Source organism: Heptranchias perlo, chromosome 21 (assembly GCF_035084215.1).
Source record: "Heptranchias perlo isolate sHepPer1 chromosome 21, sHepPer1.hap1, whole genome shotgun sequence".
Taxonomy (NCBI): Eukaryota; Metazoa; Chordata; class Chondrichthyes; order Hexanchiformes; family Hexanchidae; genus Heptranchias; species Heptranchias perlo.
The window spans coordinates 11,949,659-11,976,702 of record NC_090345.1 but is presented as its reverse complement, the minus strand read 5'-3'; the positions used below and the strand labels follow the sequence as shown (position 1 = coordinate 11,976,702).

The 27,044-nt window shown below is 43.1% G+C and overlaps 1 protein-coding gene across 2 annotated transcripts in view; it reads right to left on the bottom strand.

Annotated features, from left to right (window-relative positions):
* Positions 1–27,044, bottom strand: part of LOC137339976 (VPS10 domain-containing receptor SorCS1-like) — a 462,228-nt gene that overhangs the window by 130,862 nt on the left and 304,322 nt on the right. For both annotated transcript variants that reach the window (XM_068002094.1, XM_068002095.1), the window contains exons 7-13: positions 25,713–25,802; positions 20,763–20,942; positions 19,116–19,262; positions 16,395–16,497; positions 13,384–13,472; positions 5,034–5,125; positions 1,964–2,071 (exon numbers count right to left, since the gene is read on the bottom strand). In XM_068002094.1, coding sequence (XP_067858195.1) covers positions 1,964–2,071; positions 5,034–5,125; positions 13,384–13,472; positions 16,395–16,497; positions 19,116–19,262; positions 20,763–20,942; positions 25,713–25,802 — 809 coding nt within the window. The remainder of the gene's footprint in view (positions 1–1,963; positions 2,072–5,033; positions 5,126–13,383; positions 13,473–16,394; positions 16,498–19,115; positions 19,263–20,762; positions 20,943–25,712; positions 25,803–27,044) is intronic.

The following is a 27,044-nucleotide window of genomic DNA, read 5'->3' as shown; positions in this document are numbered from 1 at the left end:
TTCCTTTTGTGTGAGGGTGCTTTCTCCCATAGCTGTTAACAAGCTGCCTGTTACTATTTAGCTTGCTGAGTTCCAATTAAGAACACAAAAAACTTTCACTTTCTCTGTCGCTCGCTGCAAGTTCTATTTTTACTGCAGTTCTTTCTAGTGTTTCCAGTCATGCACTAAACACTTCAAAAGTACTTAATTGGCTGTAAAGCGCTTTGGGATGTCCCGAGGTCGTGAAAGGCGCTACAGAAATGTAGAAACGCAAGTCTTGCTTTCTTTTAAGTCCTTTGCTTTGACATTTAACAGTTCTGGACCTTGTGTGCATGCTCCATAGCTTTCGGCTTCCGAAACTCTCCTTGTTGTAAACTGACTTTTACTCTTAATTCTGCTGAACGTGCATGGTGTTAAGGAGTTAGTTCTAAGCATTGTTTTTAGTACTTTCTCTGGCTGAGAGGCAACAGAGATCACAGTTTTCAAGTTCAAAGTAGCTTACTTTTTTTTGCATTTGCTTCAGCTATTCCCGAGTGACTTGCAACTTTGCTTCCTTCAGCCTTTTCAGTTTTTTTTTCTGTGCAGAATAACTACATGTCAACATTACGTTTTACCTCTCTGGTTCTTTATATCATCAGAGGCAAGTTAGAGGCTTTATTACCAACTGAGGACACTTTATTTCACATTAGCCTTTTCTGGTTTTATCACTGCATCCCAGCTCTCACCAAAGACTGGTGCTATATACATGTACAGGCACAGTGTTAGCATCAAGGCCAGACACAGGTTGGCCTGGTTCCCTTTAGTCTGGCCTAACAACGTGCCTCTTATCCAGTTTTGGAAAAGCAGGTGATATTTCTATTCATCAGGTAGTGTTTCTATTCCTGAGATTCAGCAATTGTCTCTGAGGAGAATTGACAATTTTGTGCCAAAAATTGCTGAATCATGAGCATTCCCGTCTGATGCGCCCGGGTCTGCTTGCAACTGGTTTCAGAGTGGTCAAAAGTTAGGATGTTCAGAATTGGTAGAAGGTTTTCCATCTCGTCTGGATCTGGCCTGGATCCAAATCCAAGTACCAGATGTGAAGGGACATGCACTCACCTCCTGCATCTCCATGTATTCCTTCCAGCAAATTATATTCCAGTGTCACCTACTCTTGGGTGCCAATAGACAAATAGGAAACAGCCGCAAGTTTCCAGAGCCGGGCACTCTGGGAACTAAGGCTGCCCGCAAACTTCTCCCCTTAAAATGGCACAGTTGAACCAAGTCCTTCACGGGGGGCTGTAATAACCGCATGTAACACCATTCAACTTCAATAAGGATTGTAACCTGACTACAAAACCAGAACAATTTTATGTCCCACCATATCACTCACTCCACCAAGCAAATTCTTGATACTTCCTCTGAGCGTCCTGGTTCTTGCACACATCTGGTGTTTTTTAAGGTGTCAGCCTTCTCTTAGTTGGTAGCACTCTCGCCTCTGAGTCAGCAGGTCAAGGGATCAAGCTCCACACATAATGCAGTCTGAAACTTCAGTGCAGTGCTGAGGGAGTGCTGCACTGTCAGAGGTGCCGTCGTTCCAATGAGACATTAAACTGAAGCACCATCTGGCCCCTCAGGTGGACGTAAAAGATCCCATTGGGACTATTTGTAGAAGAACAGGGGAGTTCTCTCGCTGTCTTGGTCGTCATTTATCCTTCAGCCAATGCCACCAAAAACAGATTAGCTGGTCATTTATCTCAATTGCTGTTTGTGGGACCTTGCTGTGCATAAATTGGCTGCCACATTTTCCTAAATTACAACAGTGACCACATTTCAAAAGTACTTCATTGGCTGTGAAGTATTTTGGGATGTCCTAGGGCCAAGAAAATTGCTATATAAATGCAAATTCTTTCTTTAATCTCAACCCAGGTGATATACCAATATGTATTATTTTAATTTTTTTTGCTTTAGGCTGCAACAGTGAAATAAAATGTTCTCTACTCACGTCATTACTAGAGTTTCCTCTCCCGGTTCACCCAGTACTCCGTCTACAAAGAGAGGGACTGTAGTGAAACTATATTTACTCCAGGATCTCCCTTCGTCAAAGCTCAGCCTGGTTAAAACAAAATGGCAGCACTGTTAGACAAAAAAAATAATAGAGTGAAAAGCATTGAGTACATCAGTAATAATTATCTCCCCCTTGCTATGATACGTTAAGTGGATGTGTTATCAATGATTTTATGATTGAATGTAGTTTTCAAGATGAGGATTACACATGACTGGGCCTCTAGTTATCACCATGGAAACTGCAGCCAGCCAATCAAAACAGCATGCTGATGAAAGCGGGTGGTACAGATTTCAAGCCTGTGATTTGTAGTAAGGTAGTCTACAAATTCATTTAGTCTTAAAATATGACGGTTTTGCTGTATCTCACTCTTGAAAATAAACGCAGTTCCAAATATTTAAACAGGAGTGAGATCAGTCTCATTCTTTTCACAGTTGGAAGAGTTTAAATGGGTTGCCGGGATGGGTGTTTAACAACTGTTAGAAGCTGCAATGGCAGCGTGGAAGGATGAGATAATTTGATTGAAGGGCCTTCATCCAAATCTATCCAGAGATCTTTATCATTACGTATAAATCTCACTCCCCACAGCCCAAAAGATCACAAGACAAGTACAGATGAAGAAGGCCTTTTGGCCTATTTGATCTGGAATCACACATGCTAACCTTGGAAACCAGCAAAAACCGATCAGCACCTCAAAAAAGCTGACAACTCAATAGCCCTGATATAAGCTTACAACCATGCAGTGGAACACAGGGTTGATACAGGTATACCAAATACTCTTTCACTCATATTGGAGGAAAAAGGAACAAAACAGCATCTTTCATTTATATAGTTCCTTTAACATTTAAAACATTCCAAGGCCTTGCAGATAAGTGGAAGGAAAACAGACACCGAGCCAGTTAGGGAGAGATTAGGAGCGGTGACCGAAAGCCTGGTTGAGGAAAGGGCTTTGAAGAGGTTTTTAAAGGAGGAAAGAGACAGGTGAAGAGGCGAGGGGTTTACGGCAGAGTTCCAGAGAAAAGGACCAAGATGACTGAAGGCTGCGCCTCTAGTGGGGAAGGTAGGGAGCAAATGAGGCAGGGATGAGGGGGTTAAAGGACACACAAAAGGTCAGAGTCAGGCTTTGGGCGGGGGGGGGGGGGTGGGAATGTAGAGCTGGAGGAGATCACACAGATAGAGTAGGGTGAGGTCATAAAGGAATTAAGACAAGGATGAGGAATTTATAATTAATGCACTCAGGGCTGAGGACCTTATGTACGTCAGCGAGTGGGACTTTGTGCGGACAGAATATGCGCAGTATTTGGAGGCTGGGAGTCCAGCAAGGACAACATTAGAGTAGTCCAGGGAGACTGGAGGTGGCAAAGGCATATATGAGGTTTTCAGCGGCAAAGGGCAGAAGTGGGCAATGTTGCAGAGGTGGAAGTAAACAGTTTTTGTGATAGAGGGGATATGGAGTCTGAAGCTCAATTCAGGTTCACTCAGGCCGTGACAGTTGCAAACAGCCTAAGGCCAGGGATGCAGGAAGTGGGGTGGGGCCAACGGCAAGGGAATGGAATTTGTGGCGCAGGTATAGTTTATATTATCAGTCTCCTTCTCCTCCTCTCACTTCATTTTGGCACTCTCCTCCCCCCCCACCCTCAATTAATGCTGGCATTCTCCTCCCCCCAGTACTTCACCTATCCATTGGTCATTATCAAGTGACTCCTGCTGAATGGGTACTTGTGTGGACATCAATTAAAGAGTAAAGTAATCAGCCAACACTCGCTGACTAGGCTCATACATGAAAGTTGCCATTTGGGCGTGGTAGCAGGTGACTGTCAATGTCTGTGGAACTGTGCTCCAGTAATTCAACGTTTAATTGCCCCGAGTATTCCTGGGCTGTGGAGGGGGGATTCCTGCTCCTGATGGTTGTCCTGTGACTCTTGCTGGAAGTACAAGTGAGGACAGGATCAGGTCCAGCTGTGATGTACCCCATGGTGAATAGCCTAGTGACACTCATTATTCAGGTGAAAGGTCACATGGGCGAGGGACCAGGGGGCAGTCAGTGCCCATGGATCCATACCCCAGGTATGGGTCAGCACCTTCAGGAGCTGAGGAGAGAAAATGGGGGGAAAATGTGTTTTGCTTTCTATCATTCTGTCTTTTGTTTAGATCGCCAATGAATTAATGATCAAACGGGCTTTGAAGGCAAAGATTGGCAAAACAAACATGTTTGTTTTCAATGCAGCTGACAGAACTCCCAGTCCTTAGCATCATCCAGATTGAAGTCTGGAATTTCTTGGCAGCTCAGTTCTACATTGATCAGGCCGTGACTGCATAAATATTCATTACATAATCACTGCCATCAAATGGAGGGTAATCTGAAACCACAGCAGACAACATTGATTAAAAAAGTGCAATTTGCTATTGGTACGGATGGAATCATTAATATTGTCCTTCTGCTAGCAATCCTCGAGGTAATGCAGACAGAAGCAGTGAGACTGATCCTCGATTTTTTTTATATTCATTCTGGGGTCTTACTTTCCAGTTCCAAATGAGATTGGTCAACTGACTCCGTGTTTACATCCTAACCCTACTGTTGGACAAAGCCGTTTTGTTGCAGTGATGGAGTCGGGTGTAAATGCACCCTAAGATACTCAATGAGACAGAGAAATAAACAATACTTTCAGATCTGCTAAAGCAGCAGCACAAGAGAACACAGGTTCAGGTATGTGAAGGGCAAATCTAGGAATCTGCCTAGATTACACCTGGAACACACTTATTAATGAATGCCTGATAAATGTGCAGCACATTCAAGAAAAAGGCATCAACTGTCCAAACACTGGGGATTATTCCTACATTACAACAGTGACCACACTTCAAAAGTACTTCAGTGGCTGTAAAGCACTTTAGGATGCTGTGAGGTCGTGAAAGGCACTATAAAAATCTAAATATTTCTCTTTTTCCCCCTCATTACTGCAGCTTTGCCATTTCCAACAGCAGTCAGAAGAATAAGAGGAGGAACAATTACCACAGATGCCTGATTGGCTGAGGCGTGTGTTTAATGGCCACAAGTGCACCACCCTGATCCAGGAATAAAACGCTGTGCTCCTCTTCAAAAACCTGGTGGGGGGGGGGAAACACATTGAGAACAGTGTCATTCATATCACACGTAGGACAGGAAGACTACATCGAATCTTCCACTGGTTGAAGATGAAGGACAAATACCTTGACAGCATTAATGAAGCCAAATGGAACTCTTTTCATCTGCACAATCAAACCTCACTGTTACAAACTCAGACAAACAGCTCTTATCAAAGTTGGAGCTCCTTTTTGGAATTTACCCCTTCAATATGGCCTGCTGAGAATTTCTACAGTGAACTACAAGTGCAAGCAGTGATAAGTAACCGCGGTTTTCTGCTGACGGAGGAAGACATCCTCTTTCCCCCACGTGTAACCAAATCATCTCTATAATGATTGAATTTGTTACGCATAGAGCACAAAGGATATCATCCCCTGAAGTGTCCACCAAACAGTATTCACAGTCGTCACTAGACCCATCAAGCGTATTGGGCCCATCACTCACAGCCCAACACTGCTACAGGTTGAGAGTCATTTCTGTCACAAATGGAAGCAGAGGCTACCCATACTGCTCAGCTAGAGTGAAATGGTTCTATAAGTTCTAGTGATTATGGAGCAGTTTCACACTCGCTGAACAGTCTGGGTAAACTCTGTCTTCATTTGTATTATTGTAATGTCTGGGGCTGTACTTTTTTTCATGGGCGGCATTTGTTATGCAGAGTCTGTTAAATTCATCATTGCCTGTCTGTTAAATATTGATCATTTTACGGGATTCCCCAACTTCATACTATTTGATGGACAGCACAACAAATGCAGTTCATATCAAAAATGTTGCCCTAATTTATGTCAGCTAACCTTCGCAAACATATCTGCCCTCCCTCTTATATGGAATCATAGAGCGTTAGAGCACAGACACAGGCCATTTGGCCTACCAGTTCTTCTATTCTATCGAGACACAGACAAGGCATTGCTTGACTTCAATATTTTTAACTGATCATGCTCATTTTTCCTTTTTCTGAATGTGTCAAACAATTCTTTTGTCGAAAATGCTTTTAATAATGACTCATTTCCTGTGACTTCTTCAACACAGTAGACAGTAAGAACGGTTTCACATTAAAAGTAATTAAATGTAAGGAACTGGATGAATATTTGCTTAAGTGGGTTTGATGGATCTAAAATAACTTACACTTAGGCAACTGCTCATCATGTTGAAATGTCTCAAAGCGTTTCACACAATTAATTACTCTGAAATGCAGTAACTGTTGTTATATGGGCACCATAAATAGGCATAAATATTGACCCAATTTTTCATGGAATGCAACGGCTGTTAATGGAGGCAGATCTTATCTATAATGCTAAGCTGGAGAGAAAACATTTCATGATTCCCGTTCAGCAGTATCGATAAGCTCTGCCTTCAATAGTATAAAACTGACCTTCTCTCAACCTGCAGAGGTAGCGGGCTGAGAATGTTAGCGATGAAATGCAACCAAACAAGGCTCAAAAAATGTAAGTTAATATTCCAGAGATTTCTGTGCTTAATTGCCTTTGGGAGTTAGGGAGGGATTGAACCAGTGTTTTCTCCTCTTGGTAGTTTGGCCTGTGGTTTTTTTTTTAACCTCCCCAGTAGATTAAATTGATAACTTAAATTGACAATGTAAATTGACATGGTGTCAGCAAAATTGGACCTGGTTGCCACCTGTTTCCGACGCGGAAATTCTAGGGGACCTAGGTCCAATTTAGGGGGCTGACCTCCTCTGCCCAAATGGGGTCAGAAACACACCCGACGCCCTATTAGTTCGGGCGCTGCAGAGGCACCTGTGGAGTCAGCCTAAAACAGGCATTAGATTCTTTGAATATTTTAATAAGGGGCCAGACTCTTGCTTTTGTACCCCTTTTCCAATTTGGACAACAACTAGGCGGAGTTTGCCCTGCGCAAGCTCTGACTAGTTTTTTGCAGTTCTACAGTGGCCTAGTCAGCAGATCCTTAAAAGGACTGCAGGTGGCTGCCAAAAAAACAGGGAAGTTTTTGACTTTAAACTTTGTTCTAAATTGTTTTAAATCCAATGGTGGAGCCAGGAGGAACAGCAGTGCTCTTCCTACCTCGACAGCAATGCCCGCCGGCCACTGTTGGCTTCAACCTTGCCTCCCCTCCCACCAGCACCTCCCCCCGCCACTACCATTGCCCCCCAGCCCCCCCAGAAGCTACCTCAGCCAGCAGCCCGACATTATCCCTCGCTTTGCCAGCGAGCTGCCTGATGCATAATTCCCAAATCTCTCCCCTCATCTCCCGAAGGTGCTGACTGTCACTGAAGTTCAACAGATGCCAGCGGCTCCCTTGTATCTTGCCTAAGTGACCCATTTTTCATGCCCGACCCTAGGCAGTGAGTGGCATCTGACTGCAAAGAGCATCAGGGCCGAGCCCAATCCTATCCTACCCGGCATCCATGCACGTGCACTTTCTTGCAAGAACCACTGAGTAGAAATCAAGTGCGGGACTCCATGGGTACTAACACCTATTGTAAGACCCCCGCTGGGATGCCAGCAGTGATCAGCTAATTCAGCGCAGACCGGGGGTAGAAATTTATCTTTGGCGGTAGCGCAAGTCAATGGAATTGATTATCAAGCGGAGCGTATAACGGGAGGGCCGTCGCGATTCCGCCACCTTTGTACTAATGCCCAAGGCAAATTTCTACCTCCAGGAATTGAACCTGGGACCTTCTGGTTTGTATCAGACCACGTAGTACATTTAGCCACTAAGCAATCAAGCGAGCTCCTTCTCGGTTTTTTTTTATAAAACTGAGGTAGGCCAACTAACTGAGCACTCAAAATCTTTTTTATGTAGCCTGTCACTTTGAGTTACAGTTCATATTGGACAGGCTTTAAGCATCCTCATTTCTAATATTTGCTAATTGCATTCCCTTTTTTAATTTGTAGCAATCTCCCATGTGTACATGTTTTGCAGTAACTGTTCTGCCATCTGATTTAACCCACTGTCAGCATGTTACAGTTTCCTTTGAAAAAAATATTCATTAGAAAACCTCCAAAAAGTTTATTTTTGCTGTTGCTGAGCTCAATATTCTCTTGGAAACGAAAGTGAATTTTTTTATTGATAGAAATTTAATGATTTGACTGCAAGATGAAATATCGCTGCTGGTCTTATGAGTCTCATTTACAGACACAACGGGCATGATTTTAGCATGGAGCCGGGAACTGAGCAGGTGGGTCAATTATCGGGTGGGAAACCCGGAAGTCAAGTGAGTGCGCTGGAATCTGCGATCGCAGCTCAATTGAAGGCAATTGATTTTACTTCCGGCTTTCCTGCGGGCCAGCCAGCCAGATTGACAGGCTGGCTTTCTGTCGGGAGGGAAAGTAGCCAGGGAGCGGATGCCAGGTAAGTCTGAGATCGCAGGGGGTCGGGTCAGCCATTATCGGGGCAAATGTTGGTTTATTAGGTTTTTTTTTGACAATTCTTGTACTTATTTTTTCCAGAATTCAAGTTCACAACTTGGTACTTGTACTTACAACCAACGGATCGCTAGTCCAGGACCACAACCTCCTACTCTTGTCGAAAAATCGAGAGGGTGGCAGGAAGTGTAATAAAATGAACTGCTGGACAGTTACTGAATAACACAGCTTTTAGTCAATCTGTGCCTGGCAGCAGACTATGTTACTCATTTGGCTGATACTAATTTGTGCACAACCTCGAACAGAAAACCTGCTGTTTAACTGTGCATTTGATCTGGATTTGGAGGACAAAGAGCTGCCTTATCTCTAGGGTTCAGTTGTAAAAAAATTACAAGGAAGTAAAATGAAAATTTCAGTGCCGTACAATTCGATGTAGATTTCTGACCAAAAATAAACCGCTCGGTGTCCATGAAGTTTAGATTGGATTCAGAATTCTGCTCTGCTCAGATAAGCAAACAGTCTTGAAAAAGACACCACAGTGGAACTTCTTCTTATCTGCACACCAGTTATCTGCCTGCCCAATTATTGACCAGAATTCTCATGGACGACGTGAGACGATAGGTTATTGTGCAGCCTGCTCATATTTCATTAGTTATTCGTATTCCGTGTCCTTTTTTTGTTAAATAAAAACTACAATTTTTTTTTACTTTGTATTGTTTGCATCCCTCCCCATCATTAGGGTATTGCCATGCAAGATAAAAATTTGTGGTGATTCAATTATCTACTGATTTCAATTATTCATGCTGGTCTGCATTGAGGCTGCACGGGTAGGAGAGCATGAGGACCTGGCTCCAGATTCAGGCCAGGAATAAGGAATATATACCAGGGTGAGCAGGAAAGAAGCGATTTGAAGATCAGTGCAATATAAGTAACATACATATTTTGAACCTCCTAACAGCACTAGAACTAGCATTAAAAGATGAGAAGCATAATGGATGTCACTGGCAGTTATTTTCTGGTGCATATGGGAAATGTGGTGGATTCAGCCAAAGGGCCTGCCAACCACTGCAGAGGGAAGACTCGGCTGAGAATTAGAGAAAGGGATAGAGCATTTACTGGAAGCAGGGTGGGAAGAAACGCAAAAAGATTAAAAGATATGCTAGGATATTAGATTAAAAGATATGATGGTAGATAAGCAATGGCGAACATTTAAAGAAATAATTCATAATTCTCAACAAATATACATTCCCTTGAGGAATAAAACTCCACTTGAAAAGTGATCCAACCGCAGCTAACTAGAGAAGTTAAGGATAGTGTTAGATTAAAAGAGGCTTACAATGTTGCCAAAAAGTGTAATAAGCTTGAGGATTAGAAATCAGCAAAGGATGACCAAGAAATTGATAAAGAGGGAGAAAATAGAATATGAGAGTAAACTAGCAAGAAAAATAAAAACAGATTGTAAGAGCTTCTACAAGTGTGTAAAAAGGAAGAGAATAGCGAAAGTAAACGTGGGTCTTTTCTTGGAGGCAGAGACCAGAGAAATTATAATGAGGAATAAGGAAATGGCAGAGACATTAAACAAATATTTTGTATCTGTCTTCACAGTAGAAGACACAAAACACATATCGAAAATAGTGGGGAAGCAAGGGTCTAATGAGAGTGAGGAACTTAAAGTAATTCAGATTAGTGAAGAAAAAGTACTGGAGAAATTAATGGGACTAAAAACCGACAAATCCCCTGGACCTGATGGGCCAGATCCTAAGTTTTTAAAAGAGGTGGCTGCAGAGATAGTGGATGCATTGGTTTTAATCTTCCAGGATTCCCTAGATTCTAGAACGGTCCCAGTGGATTGGAAGGTAGCAAATGTAATCCCGCTATTCAAGAAAGGAGGGAGAGAGAAAACAGGGAATTATAGGCCAGTTAGCCTGACATCAGTAGTAGGGAAAATGCTAGAATCTATTATTAAGGAGGAGTAACAGGGCACTTAGAAAATCATCATATGATTAGGCAGAGTCAACATGGTTATATGAAAGGGAAATCATGTTTGACAAATCTATTTGAATTTGTTGAGAGTGTAACTAGCAGGGTAGATAAGGGGAAACCAGTGGATGTAGTATATTTGGATTTTCAAAAGACATTCGATAAGGTGCCACATAAGAGGTTGTTACACAAGATTAGGGCTCATGGGATTGGGGGTAATATATTAGCATGGATTGAGGATTGGTTAACAAACAGAAAACAGAGAACAGGAATAAACGGGTCATTTTTGGCAGGTTGTAACTAGTGGGGTGCAGCAAGGATCAGTGCTTGGGGCTCAGCCGTTAACAATATATATCAATGACTTAGATGAGAGGACCAAGTGTAATGTATCCAAGTTTGCTGACAATATAAAGCTAGGTGGGAAAGTAAGCTGTGAGGAGGTCACAAAGAGTCTGCAAAGGGATATAGACAGGTTAAGTGAATAGGCAAGAAGGTGGCAGATGGAGTATAATGTGGGGAAATGTGAAATTATCTTTGGTAGGAAGAATAGAAAATCAGAATATTTTTTAAAAGGTGAGAGACTAAAAAATGCTGGTAGTCAGAGGCATTTGGGTGTCCTTGTACACAAATCACAGGAAGTTAACATGCAGGTACAGCAAGCAATTAGGAAGGCAAATGGTATGTTAGCCTTTATTGCAAGGTGGTTGGAGTACAAGAGTAAGGAGGTCTTGTTGCAATTATATAGGGCTCTGGTGGGAGCACACCTGGAGTACTGTGTACAGTTTTGGTCTCCTTACCTAAGGAAGGATATACATGCCTTAGAGGGGGTGCAATGAAGGTTCATTAGATTGATTCCTGGGATGACAGGGTTGTCCTATGAGGAGAGATTGAGAAAAATGGGCCTATATTCTCTGAAGTTTAGAAGAATGAGAGGGGATCTCATTGAAACATATAAAATTCTTAGAGGGTTTGACAAATCCATTAGAATTTTTGAGGGTGCAAGTAGCAGGGTAGATAAGGGGGAGCCAGTGGATGTAGTATGTTTGGATTTTCAAAAGGCATTCGATAAGGTGTTTCCCCTGCCTGGAGAGTCTAGAACAAGGAATCATAGTCTCAAGATAAGGGGTCGGCCATTTAGGAGCGAGATGAGGAAAAATTTCTTCACTCAGAGGGTTGTGAATCTTTGAATGCTCTACCCCAGAGGGCTGTGGATGCTCAGTCGTTGAGTATATTCAAGACTGAGATCGACAGATTTTTGGACACTAAGTGAATCAAGGGAGGTGGGGATGGGTGGGAAAGTGGAGTTGAGGTCGAAGATCAGCCATGATCTTATTGAATGGTGGAGCAGGCTCAAGGGGCCATATGGCCTACTCCTGCTCCTATTTCTGATGTTCTTATGTTCTTAATCCAAATAGTTGTGCGTGTCCAAGCTTGTAATAAATATCTATGGAAAGCCTATTGCCAAAGATGGAGAGAGAAAGCCAGAAAAAGGAAAGAGGTGGATCATACAAAGGCAAAGAATGGATGAGAATTGAAAACATATTTGGAGTGCTATAATTTATATTAGCAAAAGAGCCAAGTTGTTACAAAATTTTATGATTCTTTCAAGTAACTTGACTGCAGGATATTTTAATATTTCAGATTTTGTCAACATTCTTAAAAATGTAAGCTTGTGCACATACACAAGATTGATTCAGAATGTTAACATCAGAATGTTTTCTGTATATTTAATTTCACTGAGTGATGGCTTGAAGATTGAATAGAGACCCAACACAAACAACTCTCAGCCAAGCATTTGCCTGAGAGAACTGAGAGACCAGCTGCAATCCCTGAGCTTTTCTTGAGATGTGTTAATCACAGGTTTAAAGGACCAAATCAACTTCTGCATGAATCTCGCCACCGTTTCACTGGCGAAATTTAGAAGCCATAGGAATCCTGTGCAGTTAAGGTAAAATTAGTTCCAGGTTCAGAATCCACAAAAAAAATTACCTATCTTGAGAATTTCAAGTAGGTAAATTGCCCTCTTAATGATCCGCCCGCCGGCATTAACGGGGAACGCGACTTCCGGGTTTCGGCTGCGCTTGGTATCCAAATGCGCCTGGGTTAAACCCGGAAGTGGGCGCACTGGAGCCGGGTTGCGGTCCTGCTTCCAAAATCTACAATTTTGACTCCCCACCCGCCTCCAGCCCACCTGTTCTTTGTGGTTAAAATTACCCCCAATGACACCTTCTGTGTCTACCTTACAGACTCTGCTAATCAGATTGCGAGATTAGTGACGATTGGGCCAATATTGAGTGCAGCTTCATGGCCATGGGCTTGTGTTTACTGGGAAAAGCCGAGGCCCATTTTACTGAAAAGTGCACCATCTTCATGAAAATATGCGAGACAAACCTTTTAGATTAGCTCATTGATGTATGTCAGGAGTGGCTTGGCTCAGTGACTACGTTCACGTTTCTAAATCAGGAGGATGTGGGTTCTCGCCCTACTCCAGGACTTCAGCACATAATCAAGGCTGACACTTCAGTGTACTGGTTTGCCAAAGGTTCTGTCTTTTGGATGAGAAGGTTCATGTGGATGTAAAAGATCTTATGACACTATACAAAGAAGAGCAGGAAGTTCCCCCATTGTCCTGGGCAACATTCCTCCTACAACCAATGCCACTTCACTGATCATTTATCTCACTGCTTTGTTTTTGGGACTTTGCTGTGCGTAAATTGACTGTCGGCACTGATGCTAAATTGCGGCCCCCCACCGTGACTGAGATCAGCGAACTCAGCATGGAGTAGAATCGAACCTGTGGCCCTCCAGTCTGTATTGTTCAACTGAATACTGCCTTTGTTAACTCCGTCATTGAGAGTCAAGCCCCGTTCATGAACAGAAAACGTTCTTCCTCACTGTCTCCTCATCGCCGTTACCTGTCTCCAGGTGTTCCCTCCGTCTGTCGAGATGAACATGCCGCCACTGTGATTTTCCTCATCCATTATTAACTCGGAGCCTATGTTGCCTGAAATTCAAGCAAAGCCACCAGGGATCAGCCAATAACAGTTTCAGTAACAACCCAAGGCTACAACTCAACCACTTAACCCCTTCTAACATAGAAACATAGAAAATAGGAGCAAGAGTAGGCCATTCGGCCCTTCGGGCCTGCTCCGCCATTCAAAATTATCATGGCTGATCGTCTAACTCAGTACCCTGTTCCCGTTTTTTCCCCATATCCCTTGATCCCTTTAGCATTAAGAAACATATCTATCTCTTTCTTGAATACATCAAATGACTTGGCCTCCACTGCCTTCTGTGGTAGAGAATTCCACAGGTTCACCACCCTCTGAGTGAAGAAATTTCTCCTCATCTCGATTCTAAATGGCATACCCCGTATCCTGAGACTGTGACCCCTGGTTCTGGACTCCCCAGCCATCGGGAACATCCTCCCTGCATCTAGTCTGTCTAGTCCTGTTAGAATTTTATATGTTTCGATGAGATCCCCTCTCATTCTTCTAAACACTAGTGAATATAGGCCTAGTCGACCCAATCTCTCCTCATATGTCAGTGCTGCCATCCCAAGAATCAGTCCAGAAAATACAAGCATAGAAGAAAGAAAGAAGAAAGAAAGACTCGTATTTATACAGCGCCTTTCACGACCTCAGGACGTTCCAAAGCGCTTTACAGCCAATGAAAAACCTTTGATGTGTAGTCTCTGTTGTAATGTAGTCACCTTGAGATCTATTAACTGCCATGGATTGGTTTCTTCCTTGTATTAATAGGGTACAATACCCATGTATCTGAGGGGCGATTCTGCAGTCTGGGGCTCCCATGGAGGAAGCAGCACTTGGGTTGGAAGCAAGGCTCACAGGGAGTGCATCTCCGGAGATGGCCGGCAACAGAAGACACTTCCCCGAGATGCGCACCCCGTAACCACTGGTCCCCACTGGGAGCGCTGGGTTTTGGAATCACTAACACTAAATTTCCAAACAAACGAGAATTTTAAAAGTGGGTCCACGGGCATTACAGAGGAATACTTGATACTCGTCCATGCCCAGGGGAGTTTGCACATGGGAAGCAAGGCCAAGTGTAGTCTTTCAGGTGAAGTGAGGTGAGAGGGTAGTGCACAGATATAATTCACTCCCCATCTTAAAGTCATACATCTGTTCTTTTTTTGGTATTTGTGGTATAAATTCCCATGTCCACATTTATAATGGAAATTCGTAAACTTGTCAGCGTGAAAAGGGTTAAGGGGCTGAAGAGACCCTCCAGGTAAGTTTTTTACTTTCCTTTGTAGGTAAGCAAAAAGCTTACCTGGAGGATCTCTCGAGGGGCAGGGGAACGTTTAGGCCTCCCCCTGCCCCAGACTCACCCTCTTACCTACCACGAGCCCACCCCCCACCACCGAAACCCCCCTTCTCTCACACTTACCTGAGTGCCAGCGAGTGGCCAATGGCCGCCCAATTTTCCAGAGGCCGGCAGCCACTTCTCACCCATTCCAGTGGAGAGGCAGAATGTTAATGAGGCCCGGCGGTTAAAATTTGGCTTCACACAGTCGAGGACGGGCGGGAAACTGACTGATACCGCCAGTTTCCTGCCGAAAACCTGCTGGCGTTAAAGTTCCTCCTTCCCCTACTATGCATTTGGGACTCATGGTGACATTTGTTACAGAAAGGGCATTTTATCCGGCTTCCCTGTGAAAAAGTGAACCGTAAATTCTGAGCCAAAGGGTGAGTACAAAACAGGTTGGATCTCAATGAGCAACTTCCTGACCAGTTAAGGAGAAGAGCCAAGCGTAAACTAGACATTTTCTGATGGGGCAAAGGAGGGGAAAGATTTCTGTAGGTGAATTGCCCCAGGCAGCTCTAGTGCAACTCCTAATGGTTGGCTCAAGGCCATCAACATCGACAACAACATGCATATGTATAGAGCCTCTAACGTAGTAAAACGCCCCAAGGCGCTTCACAGGAGCGATTCTCAAACAAAATTTGACATCGAGCCACATAAGGCGATATTAAGACAGGTGACCAAAAGCTTGGTCAAAGAGATAGGTTTTAAGGAGCGTCCTAAAGGAAGAGAGAGAGGTAGAGAGGTAGAGAGGTTTAGGGAGGGAATTCACGGCCGCCAATGGTGGAGCGATGAAAATCGGGGATGCACTTGCATAACAGGTCACTTTCCTCTCAATAAGTCTTCTCCAGCTCTTATCTCAGTAGGTAAAGGCTGTGGGGAGGAAAAGGCTTTCGAAAATACCAATTAGCCTCCCAGGAAGGTTGATATGGTAAACAGGAATGTTACAGCATGCGTGTTCAGTTGAGTTTGCAATGAAAGGATATTGCTCGAGGCTTCCTAACAACACATTGGTGCATTACCGAACCATACAAAGGCAAGAAGGTTCAATTTCTGGTCTGAACTAAGTTAGCTGATCTCAGCTAGGATTACAGTAGGGGCCCTACAATTGATCTGAGCACCTCCAGGCCAGGGAAGTGAAGAACAGCTGGTATTCTTGGTCCTGAGCATAATCCAGTGAATTGCACTTGAGAAGATCACTTCTCTGGGCACCCGGTGAAGACAGATTAAAGGTCCTCTGTGCCTGTCAGTACTCTCTGTCCAGGCACTCACATGAAGGATGGCCTGCTAAACCTTCAAAGAACTGTTTCCCAAGCAATACTCATCACCGCAATGGAAGAATGGAGGAAAGCATTTTGTTTGGGCAGGGCAGATGTAACCCTCGTCCTACTTTAAACCGCCCTGGGAGCGCGGATGCTTAGAGGAGGTGCAAAAGTATCTGGTTTTCCAGCACTGACCCATGTTGTTATGATACTGCTTTGTTCCCTAGCAACGGGAGAGAAGCTATGTAAATGCAACTTGAAGGGCACAAAAAAAAACTCTCCCAAAAATGAAAGAAAAATGTACTCTATGCTCATCAAACTTTGAATGCATTCAGTACCTGAAGCCACGATGATACCAGGTGCAGAGTCCTTGCTGCCTATATTTCCTGAGGTGTAGGGATTCTGTGCCACATTCAAGTGTAGATTCAGTGAGCAATATGGCTGCAAACAGAACGGAAGAGTTGTAGTATGATTAAAACCAACCTTGGAAGTTCAAAGTTACCACAGACCACAAATATTTACCATGCCACCGAAAAATTTGGAACTTTAAGATGTGAAAGTGCCTAATCTTTACTGTGTTTATACTGTAAGATAAACAGGGGATGCATTATCCATGACACAGAGATCCATGGGATTTGATTTATATCAATTGGGATAGAACTCATACCTCACAATCCTCCGTAATGAATTCTGTTTACACTACACATTAAAAATTAATTTCACCAAGTTGTAAAGATGATGTGTTTAATGGGGCGCTCTATTCCTTTGTGATTTGGCTCCAGTGCAGCTGGAGGCAGTGTGAAGGTTAGTTTTGCGTCTTGTGGCTCTGCGATGTTCGTGCTTTGAACATTCGCTTCTGATGAATTTTCAAAGGGAAACCAGCTCCGGGGACTTAGAATGAGGCGATGATATTGTCGCTACGAAAACGATGACATCATCGCGCTTGTACCTGAAGTGCATATCAAGACAGAGACCCGGAATTCTTGTTATGTTATAACAAAAATGAAGAAAAAAAAATGATGCTCTTTTCCATAATTTGCATGTTACTGTGACAATGCCCTGCTCCTGTCAGCCCTTTGGCCTCCATCTTAGAAATTCTCTTTGGAGGAGAGGTTGAGTAAAATTCACCAGGACAATTTAACGTGGAACAGGTTCCACCACTGAATTAGGAAGAGTTTGTATTTCTCTGATGGAAACCAAAGGCAAAATTACCTGAAATACATTCATTAAAAAAATGTAGCTTTGGCAATTACATAACCATTATTGAAAGGAAGGAATAACTTGCCTTTATACTGCATGTTTCATGTCCTCAGATGTTTCAAAATGCTTTACAGCCATTGAATTACTTTTGAAATGTAGTCACTGTTGTTATAGTAACCAGGATTTTTTTATTGCATACAGCACAGCAATGAACTCTGATTTTAAAGTTGTATTTGACACTTTTTGTTCTTTTATTAAACCCGAACCCGACATTATCTCCATGACCCAATGCTGTAACTTGCTCTTGTTTTGGGGGCTGATATAGTTCCTTAGCAATTTCAATGAGTCATTCTTGGCAGGGTGATTTTCAAGGTGGCAGCCACTCACATCTCTCAAATAGGGAAAGTGGCTCATGTGATCTACTGGGGGGTATTAAAGGTGTCCTCCAATCCTGCATTTGTTTTTATTATAGGCAGATTGATAGTAAATAGCTTGAAATTAATGATACATATTTCTAAATTACTTGAGTATTCCCAATTTTTATTTGGTTGAGCAAAATTGCCCATTAAAATAGCTTTCCTGTTTACGCATAATCTTTTTGTCGGTTCACAGAGTAAAATGTCTTCTTTTGTGCTCTGATCTTGAGCGCTGTAGCATACCCCTAGTTTTAGCTTTGCCGTTTCACATTAAAGAGGTCTAACCAAAATAGATCACTTTGTAGGTCAAGGGCTACTGGGATAGGAAGGGTATATCGAAGAGTTACTGGGAAAGACAGTGCACCGAAGGGGTACACATGTGGGTAGTGTCTAGACAGGTTGCTGGAGTAGTTTGAAGGGTTATTGGGATAAATAGGGTATATTGAATGGTTACTGGAATGGATAAGAGTGCATTGAAGGTTTGGATGGATAGATAAGAGTCCACTGATGGGTTACTGGGGTAGATAGAGTCCAATGATGAATTATTCAGACAACGCAGTAAAAGATTATTTGGATATATAAAATGCACAGAGGAGTTACCTAAGTAATAAGAGTATGTAAAAGATTTCTACTTAGTTACTGAGTTCATCCATCAGAAGTGATATGAGTCACAAATTGTAGAAGGCTACCAGATAATGGGATTAATGACAGTTGAATTGCAAACAGTTGGATTAGCATATTGCCCCTAGGTACCAAAAATCCCAGCCCTGTTCTAGCTCTTTAAGCTCTGCAGAAGGAAATACATTCATCTTCCTCAAAGAGCAACAAAAAATAATTAGTAAATCAATATGCCAAACTTTAGCAGTAGAAGTGAACTTAATAAAGAATTATTAGTTTTAGAGACACTGGAGGCTTTCAGGAGATTGTTTCAGATTAACCTATAGCATGTCCTACTCTGGCTCAAATGTATGCCCGAATGCATGTTGATCGCCAAGACATCATTCATCCTGCCACTCGTGGCAGAGGCAAAGACAATTTAAGGCAATTAAAGTTCCAGCTTTGAGACTACAAGTCTCACATCATTGCTTCTATTAATAGGTGAAGTCAGTTCCATTGCATTGAATTGTCAGTTAATGTTGAGTGAGGGAAGATAAAGCTTTTCTGACTATTGTTCAAAAGAAGTTCCAAGTGCAATTAAAATGTCAATAAACATGCGATTAACTTTGACCCTCTGTTCTTTTATTTTACTCAGCTCCAATTGGCTCTAAGACCATATTGATCATAATGCTTAGCTTCTCTTCATTACTTCCTTGCTTTGCCTCCATTAGTTCAGGATATTGGTTTTAATAAAATGCCTTTAAAAAGAATAAATGTCCTAAATAAAATGACGAGTGAAAAAAGGGTTGAAATTATGTGTGTGAAACACTTGATTCGGTAGCTTACCAGTAGACAGTGATTGTCATTGCCTCTCAGATCTGTGATGGGAGCCTCCAGCAGTCGCCAGTCTCGTCCTTTGTTATATGTGATGAAAGTCTTGACCTGCTTTTGTACCTTCTTGTTAGCCAAGAACATTCCCTTTATCCCTGCTACCTAGGAAAAATGGTTACAATTGAAATACCATCAACAGAAATGGGGGCTAGTTTTTAACAATACCCAAGACATTTAATTTTACAGTTGTTTGGTGTTAAACACATCTCGAAACTTCAGTATTCCTTCTTTATTTGAACTAACCTTCTAAAATGACTTGTTCGTGGCAATTAATTATAAAAGATTAGAACCATAACTAGTTCACAAGACGCCTGTGGAGGGGGAAGGCCATTCGGCCCATCTAGCTTACTAATCCAGAAAGAATGTACAGCCCTTCATTTCTGCATCCAACTGTTTCTGAAATGATTCCAGGGGTTTTGCCTTCACTGTCTTACCTGCAAGTTCTTTCCACATCTTTTTCACTTTTTGTGTGAAGAACTTCCTGAAATCAATCCTGAATTTCCCTTTTATTAGATTGAACACGGGTCCATTGTTACCATGATAAATGATCTAGTACACTATCAAAAATCCCATAATGCTGCGCACAGGGAGTCATGTGTAGTTCTTTCAAGACAAGAAGATGTAACACATAATATTCTATTCTTCAATGGTGTGTGTTCATCTTTTCTCAGAGAATAGTAGACCTATGGAACAGATTGCCAGCTCAGGCGGTGAATGCTGATTCGTTCTATACCTTTAAGAGATTGCTGGACCTGTCTTTGGCTGGGGAGGAGATCCTTAATCAGGCATTAAACCCCTCATTAACATATATGTGGACATCCCAAATGTACTAATGGCACAGGCACCTCCCCCCAAATAAGATGACTCCAGAATTAGGGATGGGGTCAGTTGTGCAACTAGTGGGCAGGCGGATGGTCTGCCCTGATCCAGATCTGCTCTCAAAAGGCCTCTTGTGGAATCTTGGTCCCAAAGGAATCATTCCACTATATTTATATCGCAGCACATGGTGACTAGAAGCGGTCAGCTCCTGCAGGGAGGAGGGGTTGTACTTGGGGATCAACAGGGAGGGGGTTAATGGAGCCTGGCTCACTCCACTAAACACAAAGAAAATCCCCAAATATATTTCAGCACAGCTAGTGTCTGCAGTAAAAGACCTTGGAGAAATTTCCATGCATAGGATACGGTTTAAGTAACCACTGAAGGTTTCAAATTGCTTTCTCTGTCCACGGTCCAAAAAACAATTGCTTTTAAATCTCCAGCAAAAAGTGGTGTTTCGGGGTGTATAATTTAGAAAGGTGTCTTTTTTTTCCCCAACAATATTTAGCTTGAGACTTTAATGCCATAATCAAACAACATCATTCACTAAATCCATTACGGTGTTCAGCCACAAACACATTAGTGTACTTCCAAATGGGACAATTTGATCCTCTCCTAGCTAATTTAATCCCTCTCTGAGATTGATTACTGCAATAGCACAACCAAAGTATCAGCTGGTCATTTGTTATGTAAATGCTCCGGAAAATGCTGTTCCATCCATGTCATGTTTCAGTAAATTGGAAACCTTTATCTGAGGAGTGCTGTTGAGTACAGACATTACATTACCTCATAAAGGTCAATCATGACGTTTCCCTCTGGGCTTCGGCTGCTTTTTACATTCTCCAAAGCAAGAGTGAAGTAGGCTCCTCTTGCATCAGACACGTACAGATTGTACGTGTCATTCTGGTTCCATTCTTGCACAGCGGCAAACACTTGGTTTTCGTCTGTACTGATAATGTGCATATCCTGCCGGTACAACAAGGCACAAGCTTAAGTTGTACTGATGTTATCTTGAGATCTGGTAACAATGCATGAAAGGTAATAAATGCAATTCTCAATTCGTTCGGTCCAATCAATGCTCTTGAGGCTAATTTGTGGCTCACAATAACTGCACATTATCAGTCAAATTTACCATGTGGTTAAGCATGGCCCCCGAAAGTGGTGTGCGAGCTAGATCACATGGTTTGAAGGCTAGGGGAAGCTAAGCAGTCAACATAATGGGAAGCGTTAATGAGATGTGTGGCAGTGTAGATACAAGGAGGGGTATCATTTTGACTTTGGGCGAAGGTGTAAAGCGGGCGATATCGCATCAGCCGCCCGTTACGCATCTCTCCCGATTTTCATTTCCAAATGAACATCAGGTGTATAACGGACGGCTGATCCGATATCGCCTGTTTCACGCCTTTGCCCAAAGTCAAAATGAACCTTCCTCGGTTGGTTATAATAATTGGCATGGAATTATTCATCTGGAGAAGGGATGGCAGCTGAGTGGCCAAACTCACACCGCCCCCCACTTCCAGTTCTGCTTCAAATACAATACTCAATGTGCATCCTCACTGCATATGGATAAACCAGATTAGGAAGATATGACTCAGTCTGCCTAGAAATTTGTGGAAACAGATTGAAAATACCCTGTACAGAGGCACACATTGCAAACACACTTAATTGTTATGAGGAATATTTCACCCAAAACATTGACACTTCATAAATTAAAAATTATTAGCAAGAGTACCTACATTAGAACATGGCATAATTCTGTCTTGTTATTCTAAATTATATTATATTCAGCAGGGAGTTCTCCTGGACAACATTCCTCCCTCACCCAAGACCATCAAACACCGATTCATCGGTCGTTCACCTCATTGCTGCTTGTGGGATCTCACATGTACAAGATGGCTGCCGCATTTGCCTGCATAACAACAATCGTCGTCCTCCAAAAGGAAAACAATCCTTTGTGATTGAATTGCTTAAAGATGTTCCTCAGCAATGTGATTAGATACCGTCTAAATGCAACTCTATTCTTTTTTTTATCCTCCTTTAACTCTCTTCAAGCACATGTCAAACTTCAGCAGAGCCGACACTAAGGGAATCAAGGGATATGGGGATAGGGCAGGAAAGTGGAGTTGAGGTAGATGAAGATTTTATGGAATGGCGGAGCAGGCTTGATGTATGGCCTACTCCTGCTCCAATTTCTTATGTTCTTATGTAGCAGGCAGAGAGACATCTTGTTCCCAGGCTCTGCCTACTTTTCTTTCCTCCTTGCTGGGAGATGTCTGATCCTCTCCTGTTGGCCTTCTTCCTGTTCCCCCCGCACCGCACCCCCCGCCTCCCCACCTCCCCCCCTGATGATGTGGATTCAATCATTCAATTGCCACATAGCGAGCCGCAGGCAGGAACCAGCATCCTATTGCTGCAGGGGACACTATGCTGGGCCTCCCTTGCTGTGCACATCAATATCTTGCTCTTTTTTTTTCTATATTTTATTTCTGTCAGGTTTTTCCTCCCTCTAGGCTTTGCCTTAATGTGATGTTCGCATATTCCTGTTGTTATCTTCATTATCTCTGTTGCTGTGCAGTTCATGCTTTCCAGTATCTTTCACATTTTACATTATTCATATTTAATATTTAGAATGGAGTTTCAGGGAGGGTAGCTTTAGCACAAACATGGAATCACTTAGATGCTCTGATGAGGGGGCTGTGGGTTCTTTTTGGACGACTGAGGTCCATTGGCCCAAAGAGCCATCCTCATCCCTATCTGTCTTCTGTTCCTGTGTGGAAATAGACTATTAAATACATTACTTAACCGAGTCTTTTATGCATAATTTATTCATCTGTGGGTACTGGGAGCACTTAGTTATACTCCAGTATAGCTCAGCCAGTGCTTCAGGAACAGTAGTCCTGATTTTAACCTAACCCACACCCGTTCCACACCCTGCCTGAGTTATTGCTCCATTGAAGTTAATGGAACGTCAAATCGGATGGGGAGCAAAACGGTCATCTAACCGGATTCTGCCCTATCCCGCCAGGTGGATTAGGTTAAAACTGGGGCGTGTCTCTCTCAATAATTTGTCACAGTGCTCAGTTTAGATCTCTATCTCACGTTACTTATTGGCTTTGCAAATAGAAATTACAGTTCACCTGTCAGGGAGAAAGGGAATTGTTACCGTGGCAGTTAGTGGTAAGGCTGCAGGCCAAGAAAGCCCCCTACAGCAATATTTTATCTTGCTTGTGCAATGTAGACAGGTGGGTCAAGGGTAAACTGTTGAATACAGAATGCATTCCACTGTGCAAGTTGGGCCAGCACAGCTCCCCTATGTGAGCTATTAATTTCCCCTTACTTACGACCTGTTGTGGGATATCTCGATGCAATTCTGGATTGATGGTTAAAAAGTCAGTGGGAGGGAACTTTGTTGTGCCTGAAAAGAATTTGCTCATGGTCTGTTTCTCAGTGGTTAACTTGCTCTGCCCATGTGATCGGATTGTCAACATTGGGCAAATTTGAGGCGTGGCATTTTTCGGTCATCCATCACACATCTGAGGCATCATCTTGTACTCGAAACGTAGACGCTGGATCAGTCATGTGGGCATCAGAGGGCGGCCAAGTGGTATTAATGTGTTCTTTTTCTACCTTCTGTCTTTTCTTTTTTTTTGGTTTTCTATCTCTCTTCACGGTCCAGTGGTTAGGGGATTTAAAAAGGTTTCCTCTTGTCTTACTTTCATTAAGAAAAAAAAACAAGAGACAGCCATGGAGGCAAGGTTATCCCAACATAATTAATGGCAGCAAAAGCCTTCTGTTAATACTACTGGGTAGTTTTTAATAGTGGACTTTCGCTACTGCTGTGCATGCTGGGATTGCTCTGCCTGCATAGTAATCTCTTATTTTCCTTTGGTCTCCATCCAAGAGAAATGCACAATCTATACACGACGAGATGAATACCCTCGAGTGGGAAGGTGGGAGATCCTTACATCTTGTGTGAGATGCTTACTGAATGACGTACGGTTGGTAGGCTTGGACGATGAGTTCTGAAAGCCGAAGAGGAGAAGTGATCCTGATGTTGCTAGAAATGGTGAACAGAGGAATGGGCTCAATCTGGCACAAGAATCGAGGGCTAAACTCAAAATGAAAGAAAAAACAGATCACGAGGAAAAAGGGGGAAGGGGGAGACCTGAACCATTTAGTAGAAAAAGAAACGTATCAGGCTCACTGTCAACTCTTCGGCCCTGCTTAAAGAGATTGCCCCAGGGACTCTGTGGGTGCGTCAGCCTGGCAGTCACGTTGGGTTCGTGCCCGCTGCTGATTGTGAGGTCGGGGGTGGGCCCACCAGGACCAGGCCTTTGGTGGTGCAGCGGTGCGTCTGCGGTGCCCTTCCCATCCACCCCCCTGCCGATTATACCAGAAATGTGGGTGGAGGTTGGCTGGCCCTTGTGGGAGGAGGGGAGAGGGGGGGATGGGGGGTGTTCAGGCCTCCCCCCACACCGGATAATGGGATATTGTAGCCTAAACTGACCCGTGTCAGAGGACTGTTTTAAAAAAGATCATTTTAAATCCCCCCTCCCCGATCTTCGGTGTTCCAGGTCCTACCCCATTCTCCCCCCTCCCACCCATGTGGGCTCCACTCCTGCCAGTTTTGGTAAAAAGAAAGACTGCATTTATATAGCGCCATTTATGACCTCAGGATGTCCCAAAGCGCTTTACAGTCAATGAAGTAGTTTTGAAGTGTAGCAACTGTTGTAATGTAGGAAACACAGCAGCCAATTTGCTCATAGCAAGGTCCCACAAACAACAATGAGATAATGACCAGAAAATCTGTTTTTATTGATGTTCTTTGAGGGATAAATATTGGCCTGGACACCGGGTCCTGGTCGTCTTCGAATAGTACCATGGGAATTTTTACATCCACCTGAGAGGGCAGACGAGTTTTCAGTTTAACATCTCCAACAGTGCAGCATTCCCTCAGTACTGCACAAAAGTGTCAGCCTGGATTTGGTGTTCAAGTCTCTGGAGTGGGACTTGAACCCACAACCTTTTGACTCAGAGGCAAGAGTGCTATCATTGAGCCACGGCTATTGGCAAGGTGTGCCCGGTGAGATCAGGCATGCTTAGGCTGATGTTAAGCCAAGTCCGGACTGAGGGCTGAGGAGCCCGAAATCCCTGTGTAGAGAGGAGTTCCCACTTGTACCTCCATCTCCATAATGCCGATAGCCTTGTAGGGGCAGGTGGAAGCTCTGCCACCCCCACAGGGCCATCCAGGGAATTAGGACCCACGGCTGGAAACCAGCCTATCCGGTTTAGGGCCGTTCTGATGGTCTACCGCCAACCTTACGGCGGAATCTGCAGCAACAGCCAATCAATTTTGGAGATGACCTTTCATTCATAAAATCACTCCAACCGAAGTAAGAAAATCTGAGCGATGGACAGGCTTGTGAACTGAGCTTCTGGCCAGTGAGGCAAATGCTCCATTGGCCGTGTTCGCAGACAAGGGCAATTGAGCTCACAAATGACACACATATGTTAACAGCAACCACTAACTGAAAGGCCTCTAACTCCCAATGCCCCAGGTCATAACACTCAGAAATACTTTGCCTCATGCTGATCCCATGTTGTTTATGGTTCCCTCACTAATAAAGTAAGACACATAAAACACCCTCAACCATAAAACAGTTATAATGATGTACTGTGCAGCAAAGGAAGGGGTTTACTGTGCTCTAAAGGACGTTGAGATTTCACGACTTTTACCTTGGGCAATGAATATTTGGGGAGTTTCATTTGTGCAAAGCCTTCTCTTCGATATGACACGTAGTAATTCACCCGTCCTCCAGATGTCACCTAGGTAGTGAAGCATAAGACAATTATTGCACATTTTTCGGGGGTACTGGAACAAAGTAGCAGAGACTGGTGATGGGCAGTAAAATTTTATGGAGAACAAATGCACCATAAAGATCAGGCAAGTGTTCTGACACAGCCATCAGCAGTTGATAACTAAGGACTAACGACCTTATTGGTGTGATCACCAAAGCCACTTGACAATTTATTTTTCTTGTAAAGTACAGATGATTGAAACAGCCTCCTCTTCTCAAATAAGCAAGAGTTCCCTGTCGATGAGCCACTCCCCAGGTTCATCTCTGTAGTTGCAGAGTGACTGAGAGTTACAATTAAACACATGACAGATACAGTAACAGCAAAAAATACTGACCAAGATAATGTTCACCTATTTCTTATAAAATACTACCTGCCCCTTTAATTAGTTCCTCAACACAATGATTTCTAAATACTGTCTTTATCAATATTTTGTATCCCTAAATCTTGACCAACTTTTTACAAAATTGGATGCATTTCCAATAAACAATAAACTTTTCTGTTCCATTATATAACTTGATCGTTATGTATTTATAGATAGACTCATTATATTGGGAGTGGATCTGAGAAGAGTTAATAGTATTGCCCAGTGATTCAAACAAAGTGCATTCTACTTTGTTTAATAGCATGCATTAAAGGTACATAATGGGGGATCCGAAGGAGCCATTCAAACCAAGCAAGACGACCCTGGTCATTTCGTAATGCTTCGACAGCATCGCCCACACTCGAACTCTCGGCCCTTCCACGAAGCCATTAGTTCTGCCTTGCTGTGAATCCATGCTCTGCACTTCTCTGTATTTTCTTGTACCTGACACTTCAAGTCACTGCCACATTCCCGTATAATGTGTGGATGTGAAAAAACAGGCAAAAGATAAGTGGATTATGAAGCTCTCATTTGGCTCCTTCAATTAACCATGCCTCATGACTGGAGGTCATGTGATCTTCTCTTGCCTGCGCCCTCTGTTGCCCCAAAGCTTTCTCGCTTCTTTTGACATTGACAGGCAGAACCCAATTTGCATGCTTGTCAAGTGAACAAACAAGGAAACAGATCTTTCTATTTACCATAATTAACCTGCCTTTCTTAGCCACTTTGCCAATCAAAACAGAGAGAGAACTGTTTCTTCCCTGTAATCAGCACGGATTTATTAGCACATCTGGGTGATCATAACAGGAACCTGTTTAAAAATCAAGTACATTAACATCTTTCAGTTA